This window comes from Rosa chinensis, chromosome 7 (genome assembly GCF_002994745.2).
Source record: "Rosa chinensis cultivar Old Blush chromosome 7, RchiOBHm-V2, whole genome shotgun sequence".
Taxonomy (NCBI): Eukaryota; Viridiplantae; Streptophyta; class Magnoliopsida; order Rosales; family Rosaceae; genus Rosa; species Rosa chinensis.
The window spans coordinates 13,241,886-13,267,862 of record NC_037094.1 but is presented as its reverse complement, the minus strand read 5'-3'; the positions used below and the strand labels follow the sequence as shown (position 1 = coordinate 13,267,862).

Here is a 25,977-nt window from a genome sequence, read left to right as displayed (position 1 = left end):
GCTCTCCATCTCCATCTCCACTCACGGTGTAATTCGTTCCTTTTCCTTGTAACCTTTTTGGTTTCCTTGTTTGATTTCGTATGAACTTGTTTCTAGATAACAATAATGTTTAGGGTAAAGTTTAAACCCAACTTCTATGTTTAAATAAAGTTTTCGAATTCCATAATTGTGATTCTAAGTTGCTTATGTGAGTTTGTTCGATTGAATTTGCTTGATAGAAAACTTTTATATGTTTATCTTATTTGGGTCGACACTTATAGGATTTGCATGTAATTGGTGCTAGGTTTAAGAACATGAAATCGACTTTTCGTTTTGTGTAACTTGAATCAAAAGTAGTAAAGGTTCTGGACAAGAATCGAATTTAATTGAAGAGGATTGCAATTAGGTGGACTTTTCCATAACTAAGTTGTACACTTGAGTTGATAGCCTTTCTCTATGTCTAATGCGTTGAACATGTCATGATTGACTAGCTTTCTAGGGCTTGATTGCATGTTTGATAGGATTAATCTAGGTGCTTTCGCTTAGGTTAATTAGCATTGAAAAGTAAAATATGGGAATTCATTTGCTTTCGAATGATTCACATGATCAACTCCTCTCTCATGACTTGGAAGAACAATTATAGGGTTTGAATCGAATTTGATTACATGGAATTGATTTTGATCTTTGTTCCTTGCGTTCCACCCTTGTATATATGTTTTTACGTTTTCTTTATTTATTTATTTTAATTTTAATTTTAAGAATCCTAACCCCCCCTTATTTGTGTTTACTTGTATATATTTATTCTTTATTTTATTTTTGTAAATAATAATTTATTATTTTAATTCTTTATTTGTTTATACAATTGTATATATTTATATTCTTTATTTTATTTTTGTAAATAATTCTTTTCTTTATTTGTTTCACAATTACAAGTGTACCCTCAATCCCCGGATAGAACGATCCCTATTTGCTTATACTACTAACGATATTTCAGGGTTAAATTGTGCGCTCGCTTTGAGCGCGTCAATTTTTGGCGCCGTTGCCGGGGATTGAAAAATCACTTGCTAAATTGTGTCATTTATTGTATATATTTGTTGTATATAAAAACTTAGTTTAAATTAACTAGGATGTTATTTATATTATTGAACACGAATTTTAATTGTAGGTTGTAAATTGAGAGGAATATGTGAAGTCTCTTTTGTTAATATTGGCCTAAACCCCTTATTGGTACCTAGCTCAGGTCCCTTAAGGATGAGGGCGGCCTTTATTAACACTTGTTGAACTGTCTTCACACTTATGAACTTTTTCATCTTAGTAAGAAAGCCTATGTGAAATGGTGTCTAGGAAGGGGACAACGTTCATGACGGGTTTTTGAATCCAGAAGTGCTTGCAAATGGGCCTAAACCACTATGTGGGAGTAGCTCATGCCAAAATGGATTTTTCCTCTCGTGTTCGTCCTCCCCCACCTGGCCATTTCAGTAAGGTTGCCCAAACGATTTGAAAGGGAGTTTGTGTCTAGGCGACTATACTTGGGCCGCACGTCCACTTGATTTACCGCTTGGAGTTTGATTCGATATCAATAATGTTTATAATAAAAGAAATACTTGTGAATACTCTATACGTGTAAATTATTTTGTTGTTTCACACTTTAATACTTGTAAAAATACTTTTCATGTTTTATACTCACTTGTACTTAACTTGTGTCTTTTGTACAATATACTTGTTAATTTTACTTGTAGTTTGTAATTAATAGTTATACTTGTTTTTATTTTGTATTTCTTTGTTAATTATAGTTACTAACTTTATTTAATGTAGGTACCGTCTGGCTGCAAGACGTAAAATACAAGCGCTACTTGGGAGGCAACCCATGCAAATCAGATTTGCTTTCTTTATCCTTATCTTTTATTTTTCGTTTTTGCTTATTTGTTTTAGTTGTTATTTTCGTAAATTTCATCCCTATATGCTTACTTATTTCATTGCATGCTTTTAATTGATTACATTGAAGATAATGCAATATTTAAGTGTGGGGGAAGAGATTTATATTTTTGTCTTTCATTTTGAGTCCAATATATATTTATATTTGTCTTTTATTTTTTGAGTCCTTTATATATATAAAAAAAAAAAAAAACTGCATTCATTCAGTCTTATTAAATTCAGCTATTTACAAAAAAAAAAAATAAAAATAAAAAAAAATAATAATAAAAATACTCTATACTAAACCATGTCTGCATCTCCGTAGGAGTTGAGGCTGAGCTCAAGGGAAATGCGAGAGTCACCGCCATAGCCGCTACCTCCCTCGGAAGTAGTCTTCATGTTGCCAAAGATGTCATCACCATGCATGGGGAATAGTGGAAGGGTTTCAATCTCCTGGTGATCTCCTCCTCGTTGTTCCATGAAAGATTGTCTTCCTGTTGTGCCAAAGGAGGTAGTACTGGTATTAGTGTTGAAGGGTAAGGAGGAATATGGGTCAACACCATAGCTGACACGTGACCCAAAGTTTAGATCAATGGATCTACCATCATCAGTAGAACTAGTGGATCCAAAATTGAGATCGAGAGATCCACCAACCGGAACGTTCCGAAATTCCTTCAACTTCTGCCTCTCACGAGCCTTGAGGTTCTGGAACCAAAAGAAGACGTTTTTGTCCTCGATCTGCCCATACTGTTTCAGATGGAGGCAGATCTCTTGAATCTGCTCTGGAGTTGGGTACTTAAAACCCTTATCATAGTAAAGGCCCTTGAGGATTCTTAGTTGAGGCGGTGTGGGAGCCCACCGGTTATTAGTCCCGGCTGCTTGGTTGTTTCCTCCATCCTCGATTTGTTGCTGGGTCTGTTGCTCCATTAGTTGCAGAGTTTGTGGTTCCATGTTGATGAAGAAAGGATTTAAGTTTCGAAAGAAAGGCTGAAGGGTTGAGAGAGAAAGACTGGAACTCGGAAGAATTTTCTTTTGGAGTGAACAGTCGCTCAGAATGCACCTATTTATAGAACGAGTGAGCAGATCTCCACCGTTGGATCGACGATCTCTGAGATTAAATCTAAGCGTTGGATTAAAGTCACCCGAAAACACGGAAAAGCTGTTGGCGCGTGGAGGACACGTGGGGGAACCAAACGAATCTCGAGGAGCTGTGACAGACAAGCTACAGCCGAAAGAAGGTTTAATTGCCGTGAATCAAGGAAAAGAAAGGACGCGTGGGAGAATCAAACAAATCTCGAGAATCCGTGACAGACAACCTATAGCCGAAAGCATGCCATAAATCCAGGAAAAGAAAGGAATATTTACACGTGGGGGAGTTTCTTGGGCCGTGAACTATCATAACTCTTCTCCTTCCCGGAGAAGCTTTGTTAAAACCGTGTGCCTGTTGAGATTTCTACCCTATTTTGTGCTTTACATATACATCCTTTTTTGTCTCCTCCAGATTTTACTAAGGTTTGTCTAAACGTGCAGTTTCAAATTCCTTCTACTTCCTCATGGCTCGAACCAAGGTTACTCCTCGCAGGGGCGTCAATCAACACCGTATTCTCTCTTTGGAGGAAGAAGGTCGTCAAGCGGCCACTAGAGCTGGGCTTACTCGTCCATGGGACCATCGTCCTATCCGTGAGCGTACCCGCAATCCCCCTCCTCTGCCTCGTCGCTCTCCCAGACTGCATCCCGGAGAGTCTTCTTCCTCACCAGCTGCTCGTGCTCCTCGGCCTATGGCCACCCTGGAAAGCTTGTCGGATTTGATTGATGATTTGCGTTCCTCTCTCCGCGATGGTATTATGGTGACAGATTGGAGAGTCAATTGCATGATCGATTACATCTCTGAGATGAACTGCTCTTTGATCCGCTGTCACACTGCAATAAACAAGCTTGCTCAGGAAGTCAATAACTTGCAGAGTTATCCTCCTGGGTTTCCTCGCAAGGACGCTACTGCATCACAACATGAGGACCCACCTCCGAAGGCTGAAACCAGCAAGAGGGCTGCCACTCGCCCGCATACCGCTCCTCCAAAGGAGTAAATGGAGGTACAAGTCTAGGCTGAAAGACTTTAAACATTAAGCGCTGCATGGGAGGCAACCCATTTCAACCGTAGCTGTGGAGGAGACATCAAACGCAGATTTGCTTTCTTGAACTCTTCCTTCTATTTTATTTTCATGAATTTTAAGTTGTTTTAGGTTTCGTTGTGTTAACTTTCTCTTCTATGCTTGATTTATGCTTTGCATGATTTATATTTGTTTGTACATTGAGGACAATGCATGAATTAAGTATGGGGGAAGGGTTATTGCTTTATTGTGTTTTTAGTAGTTAGTATATAAAAAAAAATGAAAAATAGTTGATGTTGGATTGTGTTTTTATTGTGTTTTTAGTTGATGTTGTGATACACTAAGGTATATTGGATTAAACATAGTCTTGAAAAAGGGTAGCTGTTTCAATCCCATTGCACATCGAGACTCCCTGTTCCCGTACCTAAGTGTTGAAATTAAATTAAATTGTAAAAAAAAAAAAAAAAAAAAAATTGTTGGTTTTAGAGTGTTTTTGTTTGTGTGTTTGAGTCTTAGGATGCTCCTAACGTCTAGGATGAACATGTCTCCGAATTCATGGCTGAAGGTTTTCACAATCAAAATAGGACTTAATTGAATTCTGTGGTTAATCGACATTGTGATGTTTGTATGAAGATTTGAGATAGGATTGTAACTTGGTTCATTAAGCATGCTAGGATTAAGTCTGATTCATTTGACCCAAAGTGAGTTTTTGTGCTAAAATACTTTCTTTTCGAGTGCTTATTGATAATTCTAGAATTTCGTGGCTGTATTTGCAAAACCTCATCATTCTTTGGAAATCCAATGATCATGTGCCATAGATTTTAATGGACTAGAGAGTACTAGAACTCGGCTGTTGTGACTGTCAAAACTTGTATGCCATAATATGCACTGATCCTGGATAGGATAGAAGGCATTAGGGTAACCACCAAAGCCAAACAAGCATGTGTCCCCAATTGTGCCCATCGTGGGACTCCTTAGAATGAACCCCTTTGAGCCTACGTTGAAAACCTTTGTTTCATCACCCTCACTACCCTATCATGAGCTTAGTACAGGATATCTCTACCCTTATCTTAAGGACTTAGTAGAGCATGACATAGTATGTAGGGGTGACGATGAAAGACAAGTGTGGGGTGGGGAAAATCCAAGAAGAAAAAAGAAAAAAGAAAAAATTTTGCCTTGAAAAAAGAAAAGAAAGAAAAGCGGCAAAAGAGAAGAAAAATTGAAAAGAAAACTCTTGGGAAAATGTTGAAGTGTGGTTTTGGACTTGCAAATTTGTAGAAGGCTCAAAGTTGAAAATTATGCCTTTGTCCATTCCCATGTTGGTTAGAGTGAAGGTTTGGCCCAAAACAATGATATTTGGTCTACAAAAATGATGACATAAGGTGGTCCTTATATGCTCTGCTAGGTCCTTAGGATTTTTTGTATCCTTAATCTTCATTTCAAAAACCCTAGCTTAGCCTCATTACAACCTGTTTTAAGTGCTGACTTGATCCTTGAGATGGGCAGTCTTTGGTTAGTGGAGTCAGTTACGCAGTCGAGCTTATGGTTTAGGTCCATTTGTGCACTTAGTCATTTCATGAGGTCTTTAAAAATTCTTCACAAAATGTGTTTATTGATGAAATATGCAAGCTGTTTGTTGCCTTACAATTTGTTCTCTTGCATATACTTGAGTGTGAAGCTTTTAAGCATAGCAATTTCTGAGAGAAAAATCGAGAGTATGCCCTGTGAGTTTGGATTGGACTTGTTCGAAACATGCTATCATTCACTGTATAACTTAAGTTCTCCATATCTTGCTTAGTCATATGAATGTCACAGGTTTATTAACCATGGAATTATCTTTGTGATTTTGATTAAGTGTTTAACGTGAAAGCCATGAGTTTGGAGTCTCTGAGACAACAGTTAGGAGCAATAGAGTCATTTACTTGCTTTTTGTCAAGTCTTTGTTCTGTTTTGGATTTTTTTGTTTTGTTTTGCTAAGGGACTAGCAAAAGCTAAGTGTGGGGGAATTTGATAGGAGCATTTTAATGTGATATTTTAATAGTTAATTCCTCACATTTTGCTTAGTTAATTCCTTAACGAATCGATTTTTAACTCAATTTCTATTTTCTTAGGTACATTGGAGTAAATGATGGTGAAATGAGCATTATGTCCAGACTTACCTACAAATGGTGGAGATAAAATTGAAGTAAATGAGTAGGAAATCCATCATCATCATCACCCAAAAATATTCCATGTTTTAGGGTGTAATCATCATGTTTTCTCCATCATTTCTCACACTAATCCACCATCATCATCACCCAAAAACATTCCATGTTTTAGGGTGTAATCATCATGTTTTCTCCATCATTACTCACACTAATTTACTCCATCTTTTCCAATTTCACTCTTCTTTCTCTTCCCTATATAAACACCTTCTTCTCTCACTCTAAAAAAAATTCCTTCATCCATTCCATCTTCTTTGTCTCTCCATTTCCTTTCTATTTTCTCTCCATTCTCTAGTTGCAAAGTTCTGCGTTTTCAAGCAAGGAGAGGAAGAAGAAGAAGGAGCCGTGAAGATCATATCCTCCATCATCCACCTTGAAGGCTTGCTTCCAAGATTCAAGATTCAACCATCTAGCTCTCCATCTCCATCTCCACTCACGGTGTAATTCGTTCCTTTTCCTTGTAACCTTTTTGGTTTCCTTGTTTGATTTCGTATGAACTTGTTTCTAGATAACAATAATGTTTAGGGTAAAGTTTAAACCCAACTTCTATGTTTAAATAAAGTTTTCGAATTCCATAATTGTGATTCTAAGTTGCTTATGTGAGTTTGTTCGATTGAATTTGCTTGATAGAAAACTTTTATATGTTTATCTTATTTGGGTCGACACTTATAGGATTTGCATGTAATTGGTGCTAGGTTTAAGAACATGAAATCGACTTTTCGTTTTGTGTAACTTGAATCAAAAGTAGTAAAGGTTCTGGACAAGAATCGAATTTAATTGAAGAGGATTGCAATTAGGTGGACTTTTCCATAACTAAGTTGTACACTTGAGTTGATAGCCTTTCTCTATGTCTAATGCGTTGAACATGTCATGATTGACTAGCTTTCTAGGGCTTGATTGCATGTTTGATAGGATTAATCTAGGTGCTTTCGCTTAGGTTAATTAGCATTGAAAAGTAAAATATGGGAATTCATTTGCTTTCGAATGATTCACATGATCAACTCCTCTCTCATGACTTGGAAGAACAATTATAGGGTTTGAATCGAATTTGATTACATGGAATTGATTTTGATCTTTGTTCCTTGCGTTCCACCCTTGTATATATGTTTTTACGTTTTCTTTATTTTATTTATTTTAATTTTAATTTTAAGAATCCTAACCCCCCCTTATTTGTGTTTACTTGTATATATTTATTCTTTATTTTATTTTTGTAAATAATAATTTTCTTTATTTGTTTCACAATTACAAGTGTACCCTCAATCCCCGGATAGAACGATCCCTATTTGCTTATACTACTAACGATATTTCAGGGTTAAATTGTGCGCTCGCTTTGAGCGCGTCACATCACCATAATCTTCCCCAACAAAAGAGCTATATCACGTCACTGACTAACCGAGTAATAGATACATCTGTATTCTCTAGCAAGCCATTGCGAAGCATCATTTCCTCAGAAGCATAAGAATAAGAAGGATTTGAAAGCTAAAACTGTAGGTGTTTAGACAAAGAGAGATGTGTATAAATGGGAAGGAATATCAACATGGGCTACAACTATGTCTCTAATATTCCTGCTACTAAGAGACCTAAGAACGCCAACACCTTACCTTCTCCTGCCAGTCCATTCCTTTCATTTCCGAAATTAGAGTTAAGCATGTAGCTCAAGGTTTCTCTTGCTTTTAGTCAGATATCCTCATCTCAACTCCAAGAACATCCTTCACTACCTCATATGTGACAAAGGCAATTGCTATGGATGGCACCACCTGAAAGAATGAATATTACCATTACAATGTTTCCAGATAACCCTATGTAAATCCAAAATTAATGTGACAAATTTTGTTTAGAAAATTGCTTTACAACAGCCAAATAAGTACACAGAGATATGGTATTCATTTTTGCAGTTAGACTTTGCTAAATTTACTAGTTCAAAATAGTAATTCAGGAAATAGATGATATAGCTACTTCAAAGGCAAGAGACAGGTAGGTAAGTTAATATGTTAGATGAAAAGAAGCAGCGAGCAGAGTAAACTCGCTTTAAATACTGACCTTAACAGAATTGGGGACCAAACCCTTGTACAGTGCCCTAAACCCCTCATGACGAACTGTTTTCCTGAATGTATCAACCATACCAGTATATTCAAGGGCTGCTTTGCTCTTCCCATCCCCAGTGACAACCGAAGCGGCATTCTTCCAGCCTACCATCTGCATTCTTCGCCGAACGACATCAAGAGGGTAAGCAACCGTCTGGCCAACAGTTCCAGCTGCAGCCCCACATGCAAGCTTTGTAGTTATACTCAACTCAGTGTCTTGAACTAGTCTGAAAGGTCTAGTTTTGATCAACCAATCTTTCAGAGATTCATAAACGGCAAAATTGAGACCAACATATGGTATCTGTAAACAAAACAATAAGCCATAGTCAAAATTGTTACAAATTCAGACTAGACCCAGGCTCATAATTCATGAATAAATCGAAAAATTGATGGAAGATTTTCTTTGTTGGTAGGAATATAAGGAGTACAGAAATAAACAAACACTTCACTTACAACTCCAATGACAGAAGGTAGCCAGCCTTTGTACAGAGCCCTAGGTCCCTCTTCCCGAAAGACAGTTGAAAGAGCATGAAATATTCCCCTATAATGCCGAGGAGAGTTTTCCGTCTGAAGAAATAAAAAGCAAGCACATTTAAGACATCAAAGTAAATGTATAAAAAGGGCCTCATACATCATGGCAAAATCTCCTTAAATCAATTCTCCAAAAGAAAGGTCCATAACATACCTGCACAGTTAGACGCCCTCGTACCATGTCCATCGGGTAAGTTGCTGACATTGCAATAATTCCAGCACATGCACCAGCTCCGAGGCGCAAAAGAGGTGTGAGTTGAGCATTTTCTGCAAGAGATTGAAGGAAATCTGTAAATATAACATTCCATCATAGACAACATTATCATAATCACTATTTTCTCTCCTCCCAAATCAAACCCATTGGACATACAAACAAAGAAAGAAATCCGAGAGAGCACACAAGTGACAAAAGTGGTCCGAAAACCGTAAAACCTCTTTAGCAACTCAAACAACAGACAAACAAAAACTGCATGAAATCAGCCAAAATGGGATGATTGAAAAGCTAAGCATAATGTATGAATGATGAAATGTCTGATGACTCACGCCTATCTACACCGAAAATTTGGATTCTTTACATTCTGATTGATGAGCTAAATATTGTGGATAAGCCTCCCCATAGTTGCATATTTATTTTGAAATGAAATTGAATTGAACCTTAGAACATTTCCAAATGACACTACTCGTTTCTAATTGACTTGCATAAGAAATAGAGGCGAGGTGATCATACCATTTCCAGTTTGCTGTCGATAAAACCATAGGATACCCCTGTTCACAAGTACACATAGAATAAATAATTACCAAATTTTAGATGGGGGGAAATGAATATAGACATTACAAAATGCTTAATGCTGATAGATGATAAACAAAGTGAATATGAATGCCAATGAAAATCAGAAAATTATTTAGAACTGTAGGGGAATGGAGGAGCAGGAACCAGATCATACTTAGATGCTTCTTCATAGCTAAAGAACTTGACTGCTGAATTTGGGACTATGCGAGCACAATTAGTTCCATTGCCCTTAAACAAGCCTCTGAGACCCTCAGTTCTCCATATATACTTCAAGCCCTGAACTGTCCCATTGTATTTAATACTATGAGGATTTTGAACCTGCATAATTGCATATGCAAATCCAATTTACTCCAGCTTAACATAATAGAAAATGCATAATGATAACATCTTAACCAACCCCGACCCTCCATAAAAAAAATATATATATATATATATAAAATAAAACAGTGTTGATCATACCAGCATGTACTAAGACCTCCTATCTGTAAGTTATTGATCTAAATGATACATCCTGTAAACGAGGAACAATAAGTACCTGGAGCAAAATTTTCAGTCTTTCCAAGGGAGCAACAGCAGTTCTTGACCTGCAGCAGGTCGGTGATAATGGATGCTTTATTGTAATAAACTAAGATTAAAAGTTATGTTGCTAATGCCTACAGAGTAAAGAAAATAACTATTTTGATTCATAACTAATCTCACAACCATTTCAATAACCTCTAATTTAAACACCATAAACAAATTTTTAATCACTGTTCTAAGTTTTTCTAACACTGAAAACATGCTGCAATCGAAAAACCGAAAAAGAACATTGGTTTGCTTATCTCTTTTCAGGCCAAAGAATTTAGATACAGAATACAAAATCTAGTAGTAAATTCAAGCTATTCAAAACAAAGCACACAAAAGAAACGAGAAATAGCATAACAATCACATGCAAGAAAATATCAAAATCAAGAAAAGAATATGAATTCATAAGAAAAAGAAAAAGAAAAAAACTTTCTGAGAACTCACACTCCTCCGGCGACTCCTCCGGCGACGAGAGACTTAGCGATGCTAAGGAGCGCGGCGTGGCTAGGCGCCTTGACTCCTTCGCTGGCGAGCTTCGCCTCCTCCGCCAGGTTCACAATCGTCGATACCGCCGTCTCGCTCGTCCTCTTTCCGGCCACGTCTTCCGACGACATTTCAAAGCCCCACAAAGAGAAAGAAAGAGAGCGAGATTGAGGCAGAAGAACCTCAGCGCCTCGCCGGAAATCTAGGCGTGCCGGAACGCCGATCCGATCGAGGAGTGTTTCCGGCGATTTATCGGCTACAAGGAGCCCGGTGTCTTACTCGTTCGTTACAACTTACAAGAAGAAACAACGGAGAAATGGGATACGTATTTGGGGGTTTATTAAAATGGCGGGGGGTTCGTCACTTATAGTAGTAATATGTAACAACTCGGTGCTACAGTGCTTTTTGCTCTCCTATATTTTTGGTGGCTGCTTCTCTCTTTATAATGGCAACGAATTAGTGCTGAATTCATCTCCTTTGATCCAACTCATGATAGATTCTAAATCCTCCTTTTAAGGAAGGAATGAAATCTTTGAAATAAATATCCAAATCAGTGTATGGAGAATAATCATTTTGCTTAACTTTTTTACTACGTACAAATGAAACCGATATTTTATTAGGTTCATATTCATTCCAATAGTGAATGAATCAATTAATATGCGTAAGTTCTTAGTTCTTATAGTAGTAATATGAAATAAAAAAATTAATCATGATATACCAAATAATTAAATCAAACAAATGAATGGTTATGACAACAATGATTACTATAATATGATGGACCGTCCATATATTTTGTATAAATAAATAAGTAAAATGCCTCTAATTTGATTGGGTTATTTTTCTATGAGTGAACGTTATGTTAACAACATTAACAGTTAGATCATAAAGTTATAACACGAATATTTGTGAATTGTTAAGGGGTGAATTGTTGCATTATGTTTAGATCATAAAATTATAAAGTGAATATGTGTAAATCACTAAGGGGTGAATCTAAGAATGATCTAAAATGAACATTGTCTATTACTCAACCACTTTGTAAATCATACTCAAATGCAATATTCCTTTTGTTCGATTTTAGAATCTTCACAAAAATATAGATGTTTTAAACATAAGAACAAATTTAAAATTTCTAACCATTCTTGGCTAGCCTTAGTTATGCCAATGGGAGTTGTTATGGTAAATCTAACTGGCTTTGAAACTAATGGTTTGAATTTGGATGCATATTACCATATGGTATCCTAGTTGCCACAAAAAGAGAGTAAAACTGTTAGAATATATGACCTTTTTTTCGATCTAATTCTGGAACCCAGTTTGCTTGCACAGACGCAGAAAAAAAAAAAAACACAAGTCTCTCCTTGCAAGTTAGGATTGATGTCTAATAATCTTGTGCAAGTCATTTCCAAAAAAAAATCTTGTGCAAGTAGATTTCACATTTGATATAAGATAATATCAAATTTGTCAACACAGTAGAGTTTATCTATATAGATATTATCTATGGATTTGTCACCTTTTCTATTTGGTCCACAAAATTCCTCTGAACACACGTACAAATCAACATCAATGAAGTGTTTGTGACTATATTATCAATGTCGAAATTTTATTCGTTCGTTCACCAGAGAATAAGAGATAATTACATGAGGACCACAAATGAAAGTAACCATTTAATTTGTAAGATAGAAATGAAGAAAAGATTACAGATATTAATTGAATTTAGGCCGTCAATTAATTATCTTACACAAACCAAAGAAACTTTTTAAGGAACTAGATAGCTTGATTACGGTGGTGGAGGAGACCGCTGTGGGGGAGGCTACTTCTATGAGTGCGGTAACTGTGGATTATGGGGATTCCCCCTCTGCGTAGGGTGGTCCTGGGTTCCGTCGAACAAGTTAGGGTTTTTTTTCTTTTCTTGCCATAACATTGTGTAGGTGGTTTGGTTTTTAGTCCTATTACCATAGTGATTTCATTTGGTTGCTTTAGGGTAACTGCATGGCTTGATATTGAAGTGGCTCTCTGGGGGATAGGTCATGTTGTATAATCACTTATATTCGAATATATGAAAGGCTTGATGTCTTATTTAAAAAAAAAAACTATATTATAATATATTAATTTCCCTATCTTCTAACTGAAGTAGCTTGACTTTGTACCACATAAAAAAAATAAAAAATAAAAATAAATAAATATGAAGGAGCTTGACTGGTCTCGAGCCACTGAACAATACAATCTCCATGATACAGGTGTGAGCAGAGGCAGGCGATACGCTTCAACACCAGCCTCATATGTAATCGAAGTTGTCCTTACAAATAGCACATGAACTTTGTCCAACTTGTCAATGGTTGCTTTTAATTAGTTGCAGGCTCAGACATGACTGCTCATGCATATGTTTCCATGGATTCGCTTGCAGCTCTATTAATCATCTCTTCCGCCTCCTCATCATCACCACCATCAACATCACAGCATGTGGTTCCAGCAATCTCCTTCCTAAATCCATTAATATATATTGATCCCTGCTGATTGATATGAGCATTTTTATGCGACGTTTTAATAATTATTTCCTCATATTTATTTTAGTTATTTCCTTTACTTAATCATTTTTAATTTAGTTTCTATTTTTCTAGGTACATTGGAATAAATGACAAGAAAAAGAGCTTAAAGACACATGAAGGATGTGAGACATTGGAGATGACAAAGGCAAGGCACAAGGGATGCATAAATGAGCTGAAATGAAGAAATTAAGTTTTCCTAGTCCAACTAGGAATCCCAGTCAACACAGAAATCCTGATGAGGCTAGGAAACCTGAAGGCATTAGGAGACCACATGGCTTGAAGATGACGTGAGAGATATTATGGGAGATTAAATCTGATTTTTGCACGGGAAATGATGGAGATAATGAGAAAATCAAGGAGAGAATCAAAGAGATTATGTTGAGAAAATCTTGGGAGAGGTTTATGGGATTGTGCAACAAGAAAATGCTCAAAACAAGACCAGATTCATTCCTCAATTCTCTCAAGATATGTTGGCCGAAATTAAGGAATTAAAATCTGCAGTTTTTATGTGAAAATTAAGAGAAAATCAAGGGAGACTTCGACAGATAAGGAAGGAGAAATTCAAGGGATTACAACAAGCAGAAATGTTGAAAACAGGTCCAGATACATTCCTTGATGTCCACATTTATTCTTAGCCAAAATTGAGGAGATAAATCAGAAAATAATCATGTAATTAATTCAAAAATAATCTCCCTAAATCAATGTGTTAACTTGGAGGCTTCTCATTGGTTGAGTGACATGGCAGAGCTGACGTGACATTATTTGATTGGTTTATGCTGTGTAGATCAATCTTGAAGACTTGGAGACTAAGTTGTCATCCTCCTATAAATAGGAGCATCAATGAACACCACTACCACACCTCTCTCCCCCACAATTCTACACACCAAAAATTCTCTCCATTCTCTAGTCTTCAGAAGCTCTGCGTCTCAACCAAGGAGGAGAATAAGTCATGCAATACATCAAGATCCTAGCCGCCATCCACCCTTGTGTCGTCCCTAGAAAATTGCTTGCTTTCAAGGATCTTCAAGTTCTTCGTCCCAAGGCTTGTCATCCATCTTTCATATATGGTGTATTTCAAATTTTCTTTTCTTTTCTTTTGTTTGATTCGTAGAGTTATGAATTCTAGTTAACATGACGTTAAGGGCAAAGTTTAAAGCCCGTTTATATGTTTTGAAATAAAATTGTGATTTTTATATGGATTTTTTACTTCAACAGTGTCTGAACTCTTCGAGGACTTTTGAAATGATACCTGAACTTTCAAAGTTATCAATGTGATACCTGAACTCATTTTTTCGTATCAACGTCGTACCTGCAGTCGATTTCCGTCACAGAACTGTTAACTATGACCACGTGCCCAGCACGTGAAGCACAAAATAAGGGTAAAAATGACATTTCCCACTTTCTTTAGTTCTTCATGGGGTTTTTTAGTTCAACAGTGTCTGAACTCTTCGAGAACTTTTGAAATGATACCTGAACTTTCAAAATTATCAATGTGATACCTGGACTCATTTTTTCATATCAACGTCGTACCTGCGGTCGATTTCCGTCACAAAACCGTTAACTATGACCACGTGCCCAACACGTGAGGCACTTAATGAGGTTAAAAGACTAATTTACCCTCAAAAGTATTGTTTTTTATTTTTGTTTGCTTTCTTTCTTTCTTTTTTTCTTTCTTGTTTTTCTTTTTCGACGTCTTCTTCCCTTTGATTTGTCCCCTCCGATTGGAAGCCATGGCCGCAAATCAGATCTCACCTTCTCTCTCAACCGCCCAACCCTTTCCAAGCACTACCTGACTACAACCACATTGAACTCAGCTAGATCCATATGGCTACCTTGCAAAAATTCAAGCTCCTCGCCACTCAATGCCCCGTCATCGCCTGAAGCCCTATGTACAGCCCATCCGCCAGCCCCGTCATCCACCTCCGCCGCCATAAAACCCTCAGATTGTTCCTCACCTGCCCCGACTGCCACTAATTGCCTCGCCAGAGTACCTCTTCCTATGCTCCCACTAAGTACTGATATTACAACCCCAAATAACCAAAGACCCGTTCTTTTTTGGACAAATTGATTAGAAGCTGGAATCAGTGAAATGATCATTGCCCCATTGTTCGATAAATCATATACAGATAAATATAGTTATATACAGACACACAGTTGCGGAAAAATCAGTTTTGGGTTTTCTCCCATCATCACCATCCTTCGCCTTTTCGCCGTTGTTGAGAGAGAGAGAAAGAGAGTTGCAGAGAGAGAAAGAGAGAGACTCTCAGTCTCCTTCACTTTTGCAGATTTTGATTCAATTACAAAGACACGGACTATTTTTGAAATTCATGAACTTATGCTGTGATGTTAGTTGCGGTGAGGAAGCTGAGTGCCACGACGGCGTGGCCCGCCTCCGTCATATCTCTGGCAAGCTGCACAAGAAGGTCTGGATTGCCGCCAGCCATATTCTCTCTCTCTCTCTGATCCCTTTGTCTGAAATCTCAGGTAAATTCCAAGTCTCAAATCTGGAGGCCAAGAGTCTTGAAACCGTCTACACCGCTCCGGCCTGCAATAAATTCAGAGAAGCAAAGCCGTTGAGCAAGTTGTGCTTGGAGAACTCCGACGAGATAGAGTCCCCAGCGGTGTCCGTCCATCAGAGAATTGGATTCAAGTTTTGCTTTGGGTTTTGCATTTTGCTAGGAAATGTCATCAACCCATCTAATTGCATTTTGCAGATGAAAAAGGAAATAGAAATGGAGAAGAAGAACTGAAGGTACGACGGAACACGTGAAGAACTAAAGGAAGTGGGAAATGTCATTTTTACCCTTATTTTGTGTCTCACGTGCTGGGCACGTGGTCATAGTTAACGGTTCTGTGACGGAAATCGACCGCAGGTACGACGTTGATACAAAAAAATGAGTTCAGGTATCACATTGATAACTTTGAAAGTTCAGGTATCATTTCAAAAGTCCTCGAAGAGTTCAGACACTGTTGAAGTATATACTTTTGAGGGTAAATTAGTCTTTTAACCTCATTAAGTGCCTCACGTGCTAGGCACGTGGTCATAGTTAACTGTTCTGTGACGGAAATCGACCGCAGGTACGACGTTGATATGAAAAAATGAGTTCAGGTATCACATTGATAACTTTGAAAGTTCAGGTATCATTTCAAAAGTCCTCGAAGAGTTCAGACACTGTTGAAGTAAAAAACCCTTTTTATATGTTGCTTATGTGAGATTGCTTGATTGATTTTAGATTACAGAAAGCTTTTGCATGTTTGTGTTCTTTGGTGGCCAACTTAGGATATATGCATGTAATTGGAGCTAGATTTAAGTAGTAAAGGCTTTAGACAAGAGTCGAAATCAATTAAGGATGATTGCAAATAGATGAGCTTTCTTATACTAGGTTGTGCACTTTGGTTGACATCCTTTCTTTGTTCTTCATGCATTGAATGTGTTCTTGAGTAGCTAGCTTTCTAGATTATGATTGCATGTTCAATAGGATTAATTTAGGTGCTTTCACTTAGATTGATTATTCAAGGAAAGTAAAAAATGGGAAATCGTTTGCTTTCTAGCGTTTCATATGGTCAACTTCTTTCTCATGACATAGAAAATCAACTATATGAATTGTGATTGGATTTCATTCATATGATTGTGGATTTGATCTTTGTTCCTTGCGTTCCACCCTTGTATATGTGTTTTTATATTTTCTTTCTTTTATTTATTTTAATTTTCAAAACTCTAATTCTTAAATCCCCATTTTATTTAGTTATTTGTATATATTTTGTAAATATTATACTTTGTATTTATTTTAATTCTTTATTTGTTTTACAATGACAGGTGTACCCTCAATCCCCGGCTAAAACGATCCCTATTTACCATATAGTAACGATGACATTTTTTATGGTTAAATTGCGCTCTTACTCATAGCGTGTCACTGATCAAGAAGTACTCCAAATCCAAAGGGATCGGATTCCATGGAACTCTGGTCAGGATCATGAGCATCATCGATCATCACGTCGTACCAAGAAACCCAAGACAAAATCATCATGTGGTTCCGAGAAGATCGAATCCCCTAAATCCATGGATATTGATCGTGATGATCTCTATGATAAAGTAATCTGGGATTCACATCCAAAATCAATTGGCAATGGATGGAGTGACCCAAACCCTTATAAATCCATAGGCAAGGTCCCATTTTTCCCATGTGAAATGTATATATTCTCAACAATCTGCTGAATGTTGATCAAAGAAGTCCAAATCCAAAGGGATCAGAATCCATGGAACTCTGGTGATCATCATTACGCATCATAATCATGTGGTTCAGACTCCCGAGCGAAAATCAATGTATGTTGATCCCTGATCATGATGCGGTTCCACCCATTGTTGTGCATCAAAGAGCTCGTAGTGTCTTACGTCCACAATTATAGAAAGTTCAGGAGAACCACTTTCCTTGCCAAACGGACCGAACCACGTCGAAAATGTGTTCAGCAAGTTCTCGAAAATGTGCATGCATGCCTCTGATCTATCTGTGGCCAAAATGACCTCACACCTGCTAGTTTCAGCATCAATGGCGGAGAGGAGCTTTGAACGATTGAACAGAGTCTTTTTGGTAATAATTAAGAAGCTAGCATGCAAATAAATCCATGGAATGTCCATCGGAGATTTGTGACTAGCTAGCAGTCTCGAGCAACTGAATAATGCAATGTCCATGGAAAAGGTGTGAGCAAAGGCAAGCGAATAGCTTCAAGTACCACTGGCCTCCTCAAAGTCCCCATACAAATAATATATTAAGATCGAGGTGCCTCGCAATCGTCTTCCAAACTATCGAGTCTCACTTTTTTCCAAATTCTCCATGGCCTATTTAATTAGCTGCAGAAGTATTCTTCATCGCATTTGTTACCTCGAATTCCCTTGAAACCCACTCATCATATATGGGCACAAAATTGATGTTAGTTCGGTCATATGTTATCTCCACATGAATATAAACATACTCTACTATGAAGACTACTTATACGTACTTACACATTGTCAAATTCGGCGTGTATGTCATACATGCATGTATAGTATAATTAAGTTCTCTATAAACATTACTAGGGATGGTGCTACTTGCCATAGACTCAATCGATCACCTCGCATATATTTCCAAGAATATTTGGTCGCATGTCATGGAGTATTCCATGTTTAAAATCACTTTTTAACACAAACATCATTCTCATCCAATACTAATACTAAACGCTCGAAATGATGGAGCAGAAGTAAATCAAGTAATCCCTCATCTTGGAGAAAGCTAGGTAGTAGCATATCCGGGTCCTCCAACACGCTTTCAGAGATAAAGATTTTGACCGGAAGCAGCTCGCTTGGTGCAGATTAAGTTGGCCGGGCTCGTTGTTCTTCAACTCCATATTAATATGGTTGCATCTTTTACATTACATGAATATGAGCACGATAGTTCATTTAGCTTGACATACTTGAAGAAGATCAAGAAGAAGGGAAATGTATAATTTTTTTTCCCGCGCGCGCGCGCGCGTCAGATATGGTGTCTCTCTCTCTTCTTTTTGACAAAAGAACTAAACCCTAATCTCTTACTCTAAACAAACAATAAAATTAAAAAATAGATACCATTGATTTCCATATATTGATTAGGTGAGTGCTCCTAACTTGATTCCATTAATTTTCTTTTTCATTATTTTATATCTTCATTAAATTTCTTCCCATCTCTTCATAGCTTATGGTGGGACTTCATTATATAAGAAGAAACATGTTAGTTATGGTCCTCACGGACCTCACCGGCCACTTCAATAATAACTTAATAAGTTCGGCCGGCCGTTCCACGTTATAACGTGTCCCAGATGTGTACATAGCTAGCTAGGACGTGTAGACTTCGATCATTTACTCATCATCGATCCACCTGAAAATAAATATTGTTATAAGCAGAAGAGATGGAACAACAAGTTTATGTGTTTCCTGTTTGTAGTTGATGATGAAGAAAGAAGAAAAAGAAGAAGAAGGAGAAGGTGGTAGAAGTGCTCGGATATGGGACTGTGGGAGTCCATTGTACGATTCGTACGAGTTAGCTTCAGTTGGTCGACTTCTGGAGCGACACACCAGGGCCTTGCCTCTTCCTAATGATCAGGAGACGAAGAAGAGGACGAAGAAGAGCAATATCATTGTTCAGAAAGCCAAAAGTTTGAGAAGCAGATTTCGTAATCTTCTTGGGACTTTTGGACTACGCAGGAAGAAAAAGATGCTAGTGTAAGACGACATACAGTATATAAATAGAGGTACTCTTACACACACACATATATATATATATATATATTATAGATTTCTACTTATATATAATTAATAGCTACATGTAAATCTGTAATATGCATATATTATGGTCAAAATCTGTCTTCTGTAGAGTTGTGAGAGTTAGAGTCGTGTTAGCACTTCGTTCTATTGTGGCAAAAGAATTCTTTGTAACGAATTTATGAACATGCGTTACTTAATTAAAACGTATAAATATTCATTTTCTGTAATCACAAAATGAGAATGTTGAGAATCAATTTAACCCGTATTTTTTGTGGTATAATTTTTAATGACTATTATTACTTGAAACTGATGTTTGTATTTTTAATGACTATTATTACTTGAAACTGATGTTTGTCATGACAATTGAGTTTATGAGCGTTATTATAAAGCACATGTGGTATTGAGTTTAGGGTTTAGATTTAAAAATAATTGATATTGGACGGAGATCGCCGGATATCAAGTATATGTCAATGTGAGATCATCGATCTCTGTTGTCTAGATTAGCCTCTAACCACAATAACTTGGATGACTCTGCATGAGGATGGAAGAATAATTTGACATATTCCTGGTGACTAGAACATAATTGGGTTCGGTAAACGACAGGTGAACATATTAGCAAATGGGATGATAGTATCATATACAACCACAAAAGTTTGGAAAGAAAGAAGACAATTCCAACTACATTACCAAGATAAACATTAAACTAAACGAAAAGCTTTGGGAAAAATTTATAGTCTTTCTCTTAAGTCTTCCTCTTAAAAAGAGATGTACTCGTTTCAAAATACCCAGGTCCACGCGGAGGAAAAACTCAAAAACCACAAAATTATAGACCAATTAGATGATGACCTAACAAGTCACTCATTGTCAAGAAATAGTCCAAACATTTATTATTTGGAGAAAGTCAAAACACATTAGCGTAGACTCAATGTCCACAGTCCAAACAAAAGCCAAGTCAATTGGTGCTGTTGGTGTTGGATGTGAGTGGGTGACAAATCTAGCTTCTAGTGATTTTGTGCTTTTGACTATCAAGGTCTCTTTAGAAGAAGCTAACTATTGCAAATGCTTCTAGGATGATGAAAACCTCTAAAAATTAAAATCAAGATTGAAAGATTGAGTTACTCTATCTGAGAATTAAATCATCTTAGTCTGATCTTTCGATCACATACTAAATTACTAACACATAAAATTAATAATCTCATGTGTCTTAGTAAAGAAAGTGAATTAAGAGAACTTTAACGTTATTTGCAGAGAGTCGCATGCCTTTAGTGAAACGGTTGTTTTAAGCAAGGTGTTTGTGACACAGTTGTTTCATGAAATTCATTCTATAATTTGTAATTCACATTCTTTCATTCATTTTTTTTTGTTAATTTTTTTTAAAAAAATGACAAAATTTAAGTTACTAAAAAAGAAAATATATAATATAAATTGTAAAATGAAGAGAGTAAAATTCCCTATCATTTTTAATTCAAGACAATACAGTTGATTAATCTGATGTTCCGACCGCTTCATATACATGACGATAGACTATTATACAGTTGATTAATCTGATGTTCAGACCGCTACAGTATTATGTCCAGGGAGATTAGACCTAGGTAATTACTTCAAACTTGGACACTTTTAGGGTTTGGGGAAGTGTCCAATCGTAGCATTCCTTTTCCCAAGAATTCACAATGCCATCAACTACAGTATCCCAGTTGGCCTGTGCAGCCAGCTGTTTGAAAATTAAGACGTGACCATAGTATACAGGACTTTTCCGCATCTACACGTACTCGTTTTCCCGGAAAAATAACCCTTTTGTTTTTTAGTTTTGTCGGCTAAATCACAGAGCTCATATCTCATTCATCTGCTCTTTATTTTCTTGCTTTCTCCTCCTTCCAAAAGTTTTGCTGCCCAGCTGATTCACTAAGTGTAGGCAAATGTGGGAGATTCATGAACCTCAGTGATCTTGAACACTGAAGTCCAAAGTAGAATCTAGAAAATGTGGATGCCTTTTTTCTTTCTCTGTGTTTGTCTTTGATTTTAGTTGTGGAGTGAAACATGTTTGAGGTTGGCTTTTAGGGGGAAGAAAGCTTTGTGGGTATCGAGGTTGATTGGGATTGAAGATGAGTTTGGTTGGTGTTCTGGTTTTCTGGTTTTTCTGGGTCGTCGTTTTTGAACGTGCTTTGTAAATGGCTGAAAGGGCTTGAAGACCAGAGCTATATCTGACTCCTCTGTTTACCTGAGGCAAGTTTTTCTTTCTTTTTAGTTCCAAATTGCTTGGTTACTGAGAAAATAAAAGAACCAAGGAAAAGTTGCAATTAGTAAACTAGGGAAATTTGAATTGCTATTTAGCCCCAACTCTATGATATGCTTCCAAGTTTTAATTTTTCTTTTCTTTTCAAATTCTTTTGTTCTTTCTTTTAGGGTGTATGACAAATTCAAGGTACTAAGTTGGTGATTCTGGGAGTTGCAATATTGTTTAGTGGTGTAGCAAAGAAGAGTGTGCTTTGGGAAATTGGAGATTTTGTCAGAAGTTGGGTGGTGGTTTTAGTTTCGGGTTTGAGATTGAAAAGAAAGTAATGGACTTGAGGCGAGGTAGAGGAAAAGAGAGGGTCTTTGGAGAAAGAAAGGTTGATTCCAGTAGTAGTAGTACTAGTTCATTAAGAAGAGAGAATAAAGAGGTTTTCGATGATAATCATATTAATGTTAGGGAAGGGGTTAGGGGTTTAAGGCTTGAGGAAAGTGGTGCACCGCAGAAAAAGGAGTTTGTTGAAAGATATAGTCGATTATCCGAGTTCCCAATTGATAATAGAATCCCTGGAAATGATCTTGACACGAATATGAATAGGTCCGAGTCTGTAAATTCAAGTGTAGGGGATATTTCAGCCCAATTAAGGTATCTTGCTGGGTCATTGAGATCAAGGGAAAGTATGGACCAGTGGGGTGTTGAAAGAGATCGGTATGAGGGGTTTTATGGAAACATCAGGGTTGCTGCCGAGCGAGGAAGAATGCCAATTTCTTCTTATCCTAATGAGGGGCCTTCAAATTACCATCTAGAGTCTTCTTATGGTCATGGTGAGCACAAGTATGATGTGAATGGAGTTGAAAATTTAGGACCTGATCGAGTTGAGCTTCTTAGGAAAATGGATGAGTTGAAGGAGCAACTTAGAAGATCTTATGATGTGGCAGATAAACCAAGGGATATGGTTCCCCCAGAGAGGAGTAGGACTCCACCTGATCCTTATGGTGACCGGTTAACTTATAGTCTTTCACTGCAGCAGCAATATGTTGTGGACAAGCAGATGCCAAGATCCCCCTACTTGAACTACAGCCATGGGCCGGTTCCTTTTATGGATCATCATAACATGCATACGCAGAACTTTTATCCTCAGAGGAATAACTTGAATGTGATTCCGGAATATGAGGATCCATCTCAGCCACAAATGACAAGGAGGCCTTCCCATCATCCACTCCAATACCCACAACCACAACCTCATGATTACTTTAGGGGGCAACACATGGGTTTCAACCAGAATCCACTTGCATCATATCCACATGAACTTGTTGTACACTTGCCTGCATGCACTTGTTCAGGCTGCTACAACCAGAATTGTGTGGTTCCACCCCAAGTTCCTCATACTGATTTTGGCAACAGAAGTATTCCAAAAGGTCCAGTTAATTTGAATTCCTATCATCATGTCAATCCTGTTACATACACTCCACATAATTACCCCAGAAATGCTAGTCCAACAAGATGGCAAGGTGATGTTGATTCAGACATTGATGGCTATGGTGAGAGATATCTAGGAAAGATGATCAACAGGAGGGCACAGATTTCCCATCCTTTCCGAGGTGGTGCCCCATTCATTACATGCTTCCATTGCTTCGAGTTGCTGAAACTTCCCAGAAAATTCAAGAAGAGAAGTAAGAATCAGTCAGAGCTACGTTGTGGTTCCTGTTTGACTATTATTTCAGTTGAACTTAATAACAAAAGGCTCATTACATCTGCATCTGCTCCTAAAGAATCCAAGCAATCATCTTCTGAGGTTGATAAAAATTCTAAGGAGGTATTAAGGGGCAATGTCTTAAGTTCTCCTGATTGTCTGAATGCTGATGACACCAACTCCTGCCATGATGATTTAGATAACTCTGGTCAGAACCTTCAGTTGATAGTTGCAGAAGATAATTCACTGGCAGAAGATGAGTGGCTGAACTTGGATATATCTGAGAAGAGGGAAGGCCATAGCTCTTCACCTTCCATCTCTTCCAAGGAGGAAGAAGACACCCCAGATAGTATGATTATTCAGAGAGACGTTTCTGATTCTGTTGAACAGCTCGCAAAAGATGCCTGTTCTCCAATAGCTCCAGGTTCACCTCTTTGGGAGCAGCCTGATAGTCCTTCCAAACATGAAGTAAGTGAGCAGCTTGATAGTCCTTCCAAACATGAAGTAAGTGAGCAGCTTGATAGTCCTTCCAAACATGATGTAAGCAGAGATGGGAATGGAAATAAGAGTGCATGTATAGACCAAGACAAGGTGCTCTTTAGTAGGAGCACATCTGCACAGAAATCTGTGAAAGATATGTCAGTGGAAACCGAGGTGGATGATTCATACAATGACTATCTCAATACCAACATATCGCAGGACTCTACAGAGGCAAGCAAAGAAGATCGTCCCAAGATCCGCAAGGGTACTGATAACTTCTTGGTTGGTCTCATCAAAAAGAGTTTTAAAGATTCCTCGAAATCTGATCAAATTGTGGAGAGAACTAAGGTTTTGATCAATGGGCAACCTATACCAGATCATCTAGTAAGGAAAGCTGAAAAGCTTGCTGGCCCAATTCAACCTGGAGATTATTGGTAATGTTGCATATATCCTGATTACTATTGAGTGCATTTTTTCATGTCCAAGTTTAGGTCTATCACATATCTACATTTCTTTCAGCTAAAAGTAACTTTTGTTTTATCCAGGTATGACTTCAGAGCCGGATTCTGGGGTGTGATGGGTCACTCTTGCCTTGGCATAATTCCTGTGAGAGCTTTTTTTATTTTATTTTATAAACTTGGTTTATTAAGGTTTCATATGGAATTTACAAGTAAACCATTCCTGTTGTCTTGCAGCCATCTATTGAAGAGTTCAGTTACCCGATGCCAACAAATTGTGGTGCCGGCAATACTGGTGTCTATGTAAACGGAAGAGAGCTACATGAGAGAGATTTAGACCTACTTGCAAGCAGGGGACTGCCAACTACCAGAGAGAGATTTTATATCCTTGAAATTTCTGGGAGAGTTGTGGATGAGGACTCTGGGGAAGAGCTAAAATCCCTCGGCAGACTTGCCCCAACGTAAGTGCTTGTGCTTATTTTACTGTTGATTATAGCTGCATGCTCTAAATTTCCATCATTAAAAGTTTGATTAGTTCAGTGAAATAGATACCAACACTAAAACCACTTTGTCTTGATGCTCATGTTGGTCATTTCCCTATGTAAATTACAGATCATGAAAAAACAAAATGGTAGTCATCTCACTAACAACTAATAGACATGCCATAACCATTTGGTGATGATAAACGAGCATTTAATAACTGATTTGTTTCATGAGATGCTTATTCTGTATTAATGACTCCTGACATTGTATTTGAACAGAATTGAGAAGGTAGGACATGGATTTGGCATGAAAGTCCCCAGAATGGCTGTGTGATTCACCTTTGTGGTTTTCATTTCCTGATTTTGCTGATACTTCAGTTCTTCAAAGATGATGCTTACGAGTTTTTTCACCGTGGAATTCTTGGTGTGTTTTATCCCTTAAGGTGCCTTGTTAGTGTTAAACTGTAGGTAGATGCAAAGTCAAAATCTGTGGAATATGTTGTGATTATAACGACATACTTTCATAATCTAAGCTTCATTCTTTTGTATATCTGTGAGTAAGGTGATTAGTTCATCTAGTTTGTCAGGCATATTCATTTAGCAACTATCCATTGTACCATGCATTTATGTTTAGTGGTGGATAATTTTTCATTTACTGAAATCTGTAACAATACAAATTTTATAGACATGCTTGTTCATATATTCTGATCTTATGCATCCAAATACTATTTTAAACACTGTTGATGAATCACCGACACAAATGAGAAAGAGATTGAATCATTAAAAATAGTAGACTAAAGGAGGGAATAATTGAAACTTCGAAAGAGATATTGTAGTTTAAATGCCCTATGGGCTATGGGAGAGGCAGAAAGTGTATGATAATCCAACTCTGTGGTTGACCGAGATTGAAGTAGCTACATTACCAACCGTACACGAAGCTGACATGTAAATTAACTATGGTGGGGCAGATACGATAATTGAATCTCTATGTGGTTGGGGTGACTATAATAAGTGTAGCATGTGGTAATTTCCTAGTCTGAAGCTATAACAGAGAGAAATGGAATTCCAAATCTTTCTCTTCTATATTTTTCCAATGAAGCTAATAGTAGCCAATGGGTTGAGCCTAGCATTGCCCTCTTGAAACAAGAAATGTCCACAAA

At 37.4% G+C, this 25,977-nt stretch overlaps 2 protein-coding genes across 5 annotated transcripts; one reads left to right on the top strand and one right to left on the bottom strand.

The window, feature by feature from the left end:
* Positions 1–7,547: 7,547 nt before the first annotated feature.
* LOC112176765 (mitochondrial adenine nucleotide transporter ADNT1) lies at positions 7,548–10,996 on the bottom strand. Of its 3 annotated transcripts, none has more exons than XR_002927084.2 (9): positions 10,619–10,996; positions 10,146–10,194; positions 9,765–9,928; positions 9,548–9,585; positions 8,975–9,087; positions 8,743–8,856; positions 8,246–8,590; positions 7,807–7,962; positions 7,548–7,690 (listed from the first exon to the last, which is right to left on the bottom strand). XR_002927084.2 is itself a non-coding variant. In XM_024314834.2 (8 exons), exons 1-8 carry the CDS (start codon positions 10,786–10,788, stop codon positions 7,879–7,881), a joined length of 1,077 nt encoding a protein of 358 aa, XP_024170602.1. In that variant the 5' UTR covers positions 10,789–10,995; the 3' UTR covers positions 7,548–7,878. The 3 variants fall into 3 exon arrangements, 1 of the variants encoding a protein (XP_024170602.1); XR_005803443.1 differs by having other exon boundaries at positions 7,548–7,614; XM_024314834.2 differs by having other exon boundaries at positions 7,548–7,962; positions 10,619–10,995.
* A 10,881-nt stretch (positions 10,997–21,877) lies between these two features.
* Positions 21,878–25,478, top strand: LOC112176404. Of its 2 annotated transcripts, XM_040510857.1 has the most exons (5): positions 21,878–23,860; positions 23,897–24,311; positions 24,423–24,483; positions 24,573–24,796; positions 25,097–25,478. In XM_040510857.1, exons 1-5 carry the CDS (start codon positions 22,033–22,035, stop codon positions 25,149–25,151), a joined length of 2,583 nt encoding a protein of 860 aa, XP_040366791.1. In that variant the 5' UTR covers positions 21,878–22,032; the 3' UTR covers positions 25,152–25,478. The 2 variants fall into 2 exon arrangements, with proteins under 2 accessions (XP_040366791.1, XP_024170076.1); XM_024314308.2 differs by having other exon boundaries at positions 21,878–24,311.
* Positions 25,479–25,977: the final 499 nt, after the last annotated feature.

Excerpts from the sequence above, each read along its gene's own strand:
- LOC112176765 (XM_024314834.2), bottom strand. The coding sequence starts at position 10,788 with ATGTCGTCGGAAGACGTGGCCGGAAAGAGGACGAGCGAGACGGCGGTA. Across the intron at positions 9,586-9,764 it reads AGCTATGAAGAAGCATCTAA|GGGTATCCTATGGTTTTATC; the intron begins GTATGATCTGGT and ends ACTTGTGAACAG. Across the intron at positions 7,963-8,245 it reads TGGTCCCCAATTCTGTTAAG|GTGGTGCCATCCATAGCAAT; the intron begins GTCAGTATTTAA and ends TCATTCTTTCAG.
- LOC112176404 (XM_024314308.2), top strand. The coding sequence starts at position 22,033 with ATGGACTTGAGGCGAGGTAGAGGAAAAGAGAGGGTCTTTGGAGAAAGA. Across the intron at positions 24,312-24,422 it reads ATTCAACCTGGAGATTATTG|GTATGACTTCAGAGCCGGAT; the intron begins GTAATGTTGCAT and ends TGTTTTATCCAG. Across the intron at positions 24,797-25,096 it reads CTCGGCAGACTTGCCCCAAC|AATTGAGAAGGTAGGACATG; the intron begins GTAAGTGCTTGT and ends GTATTTGAACAG.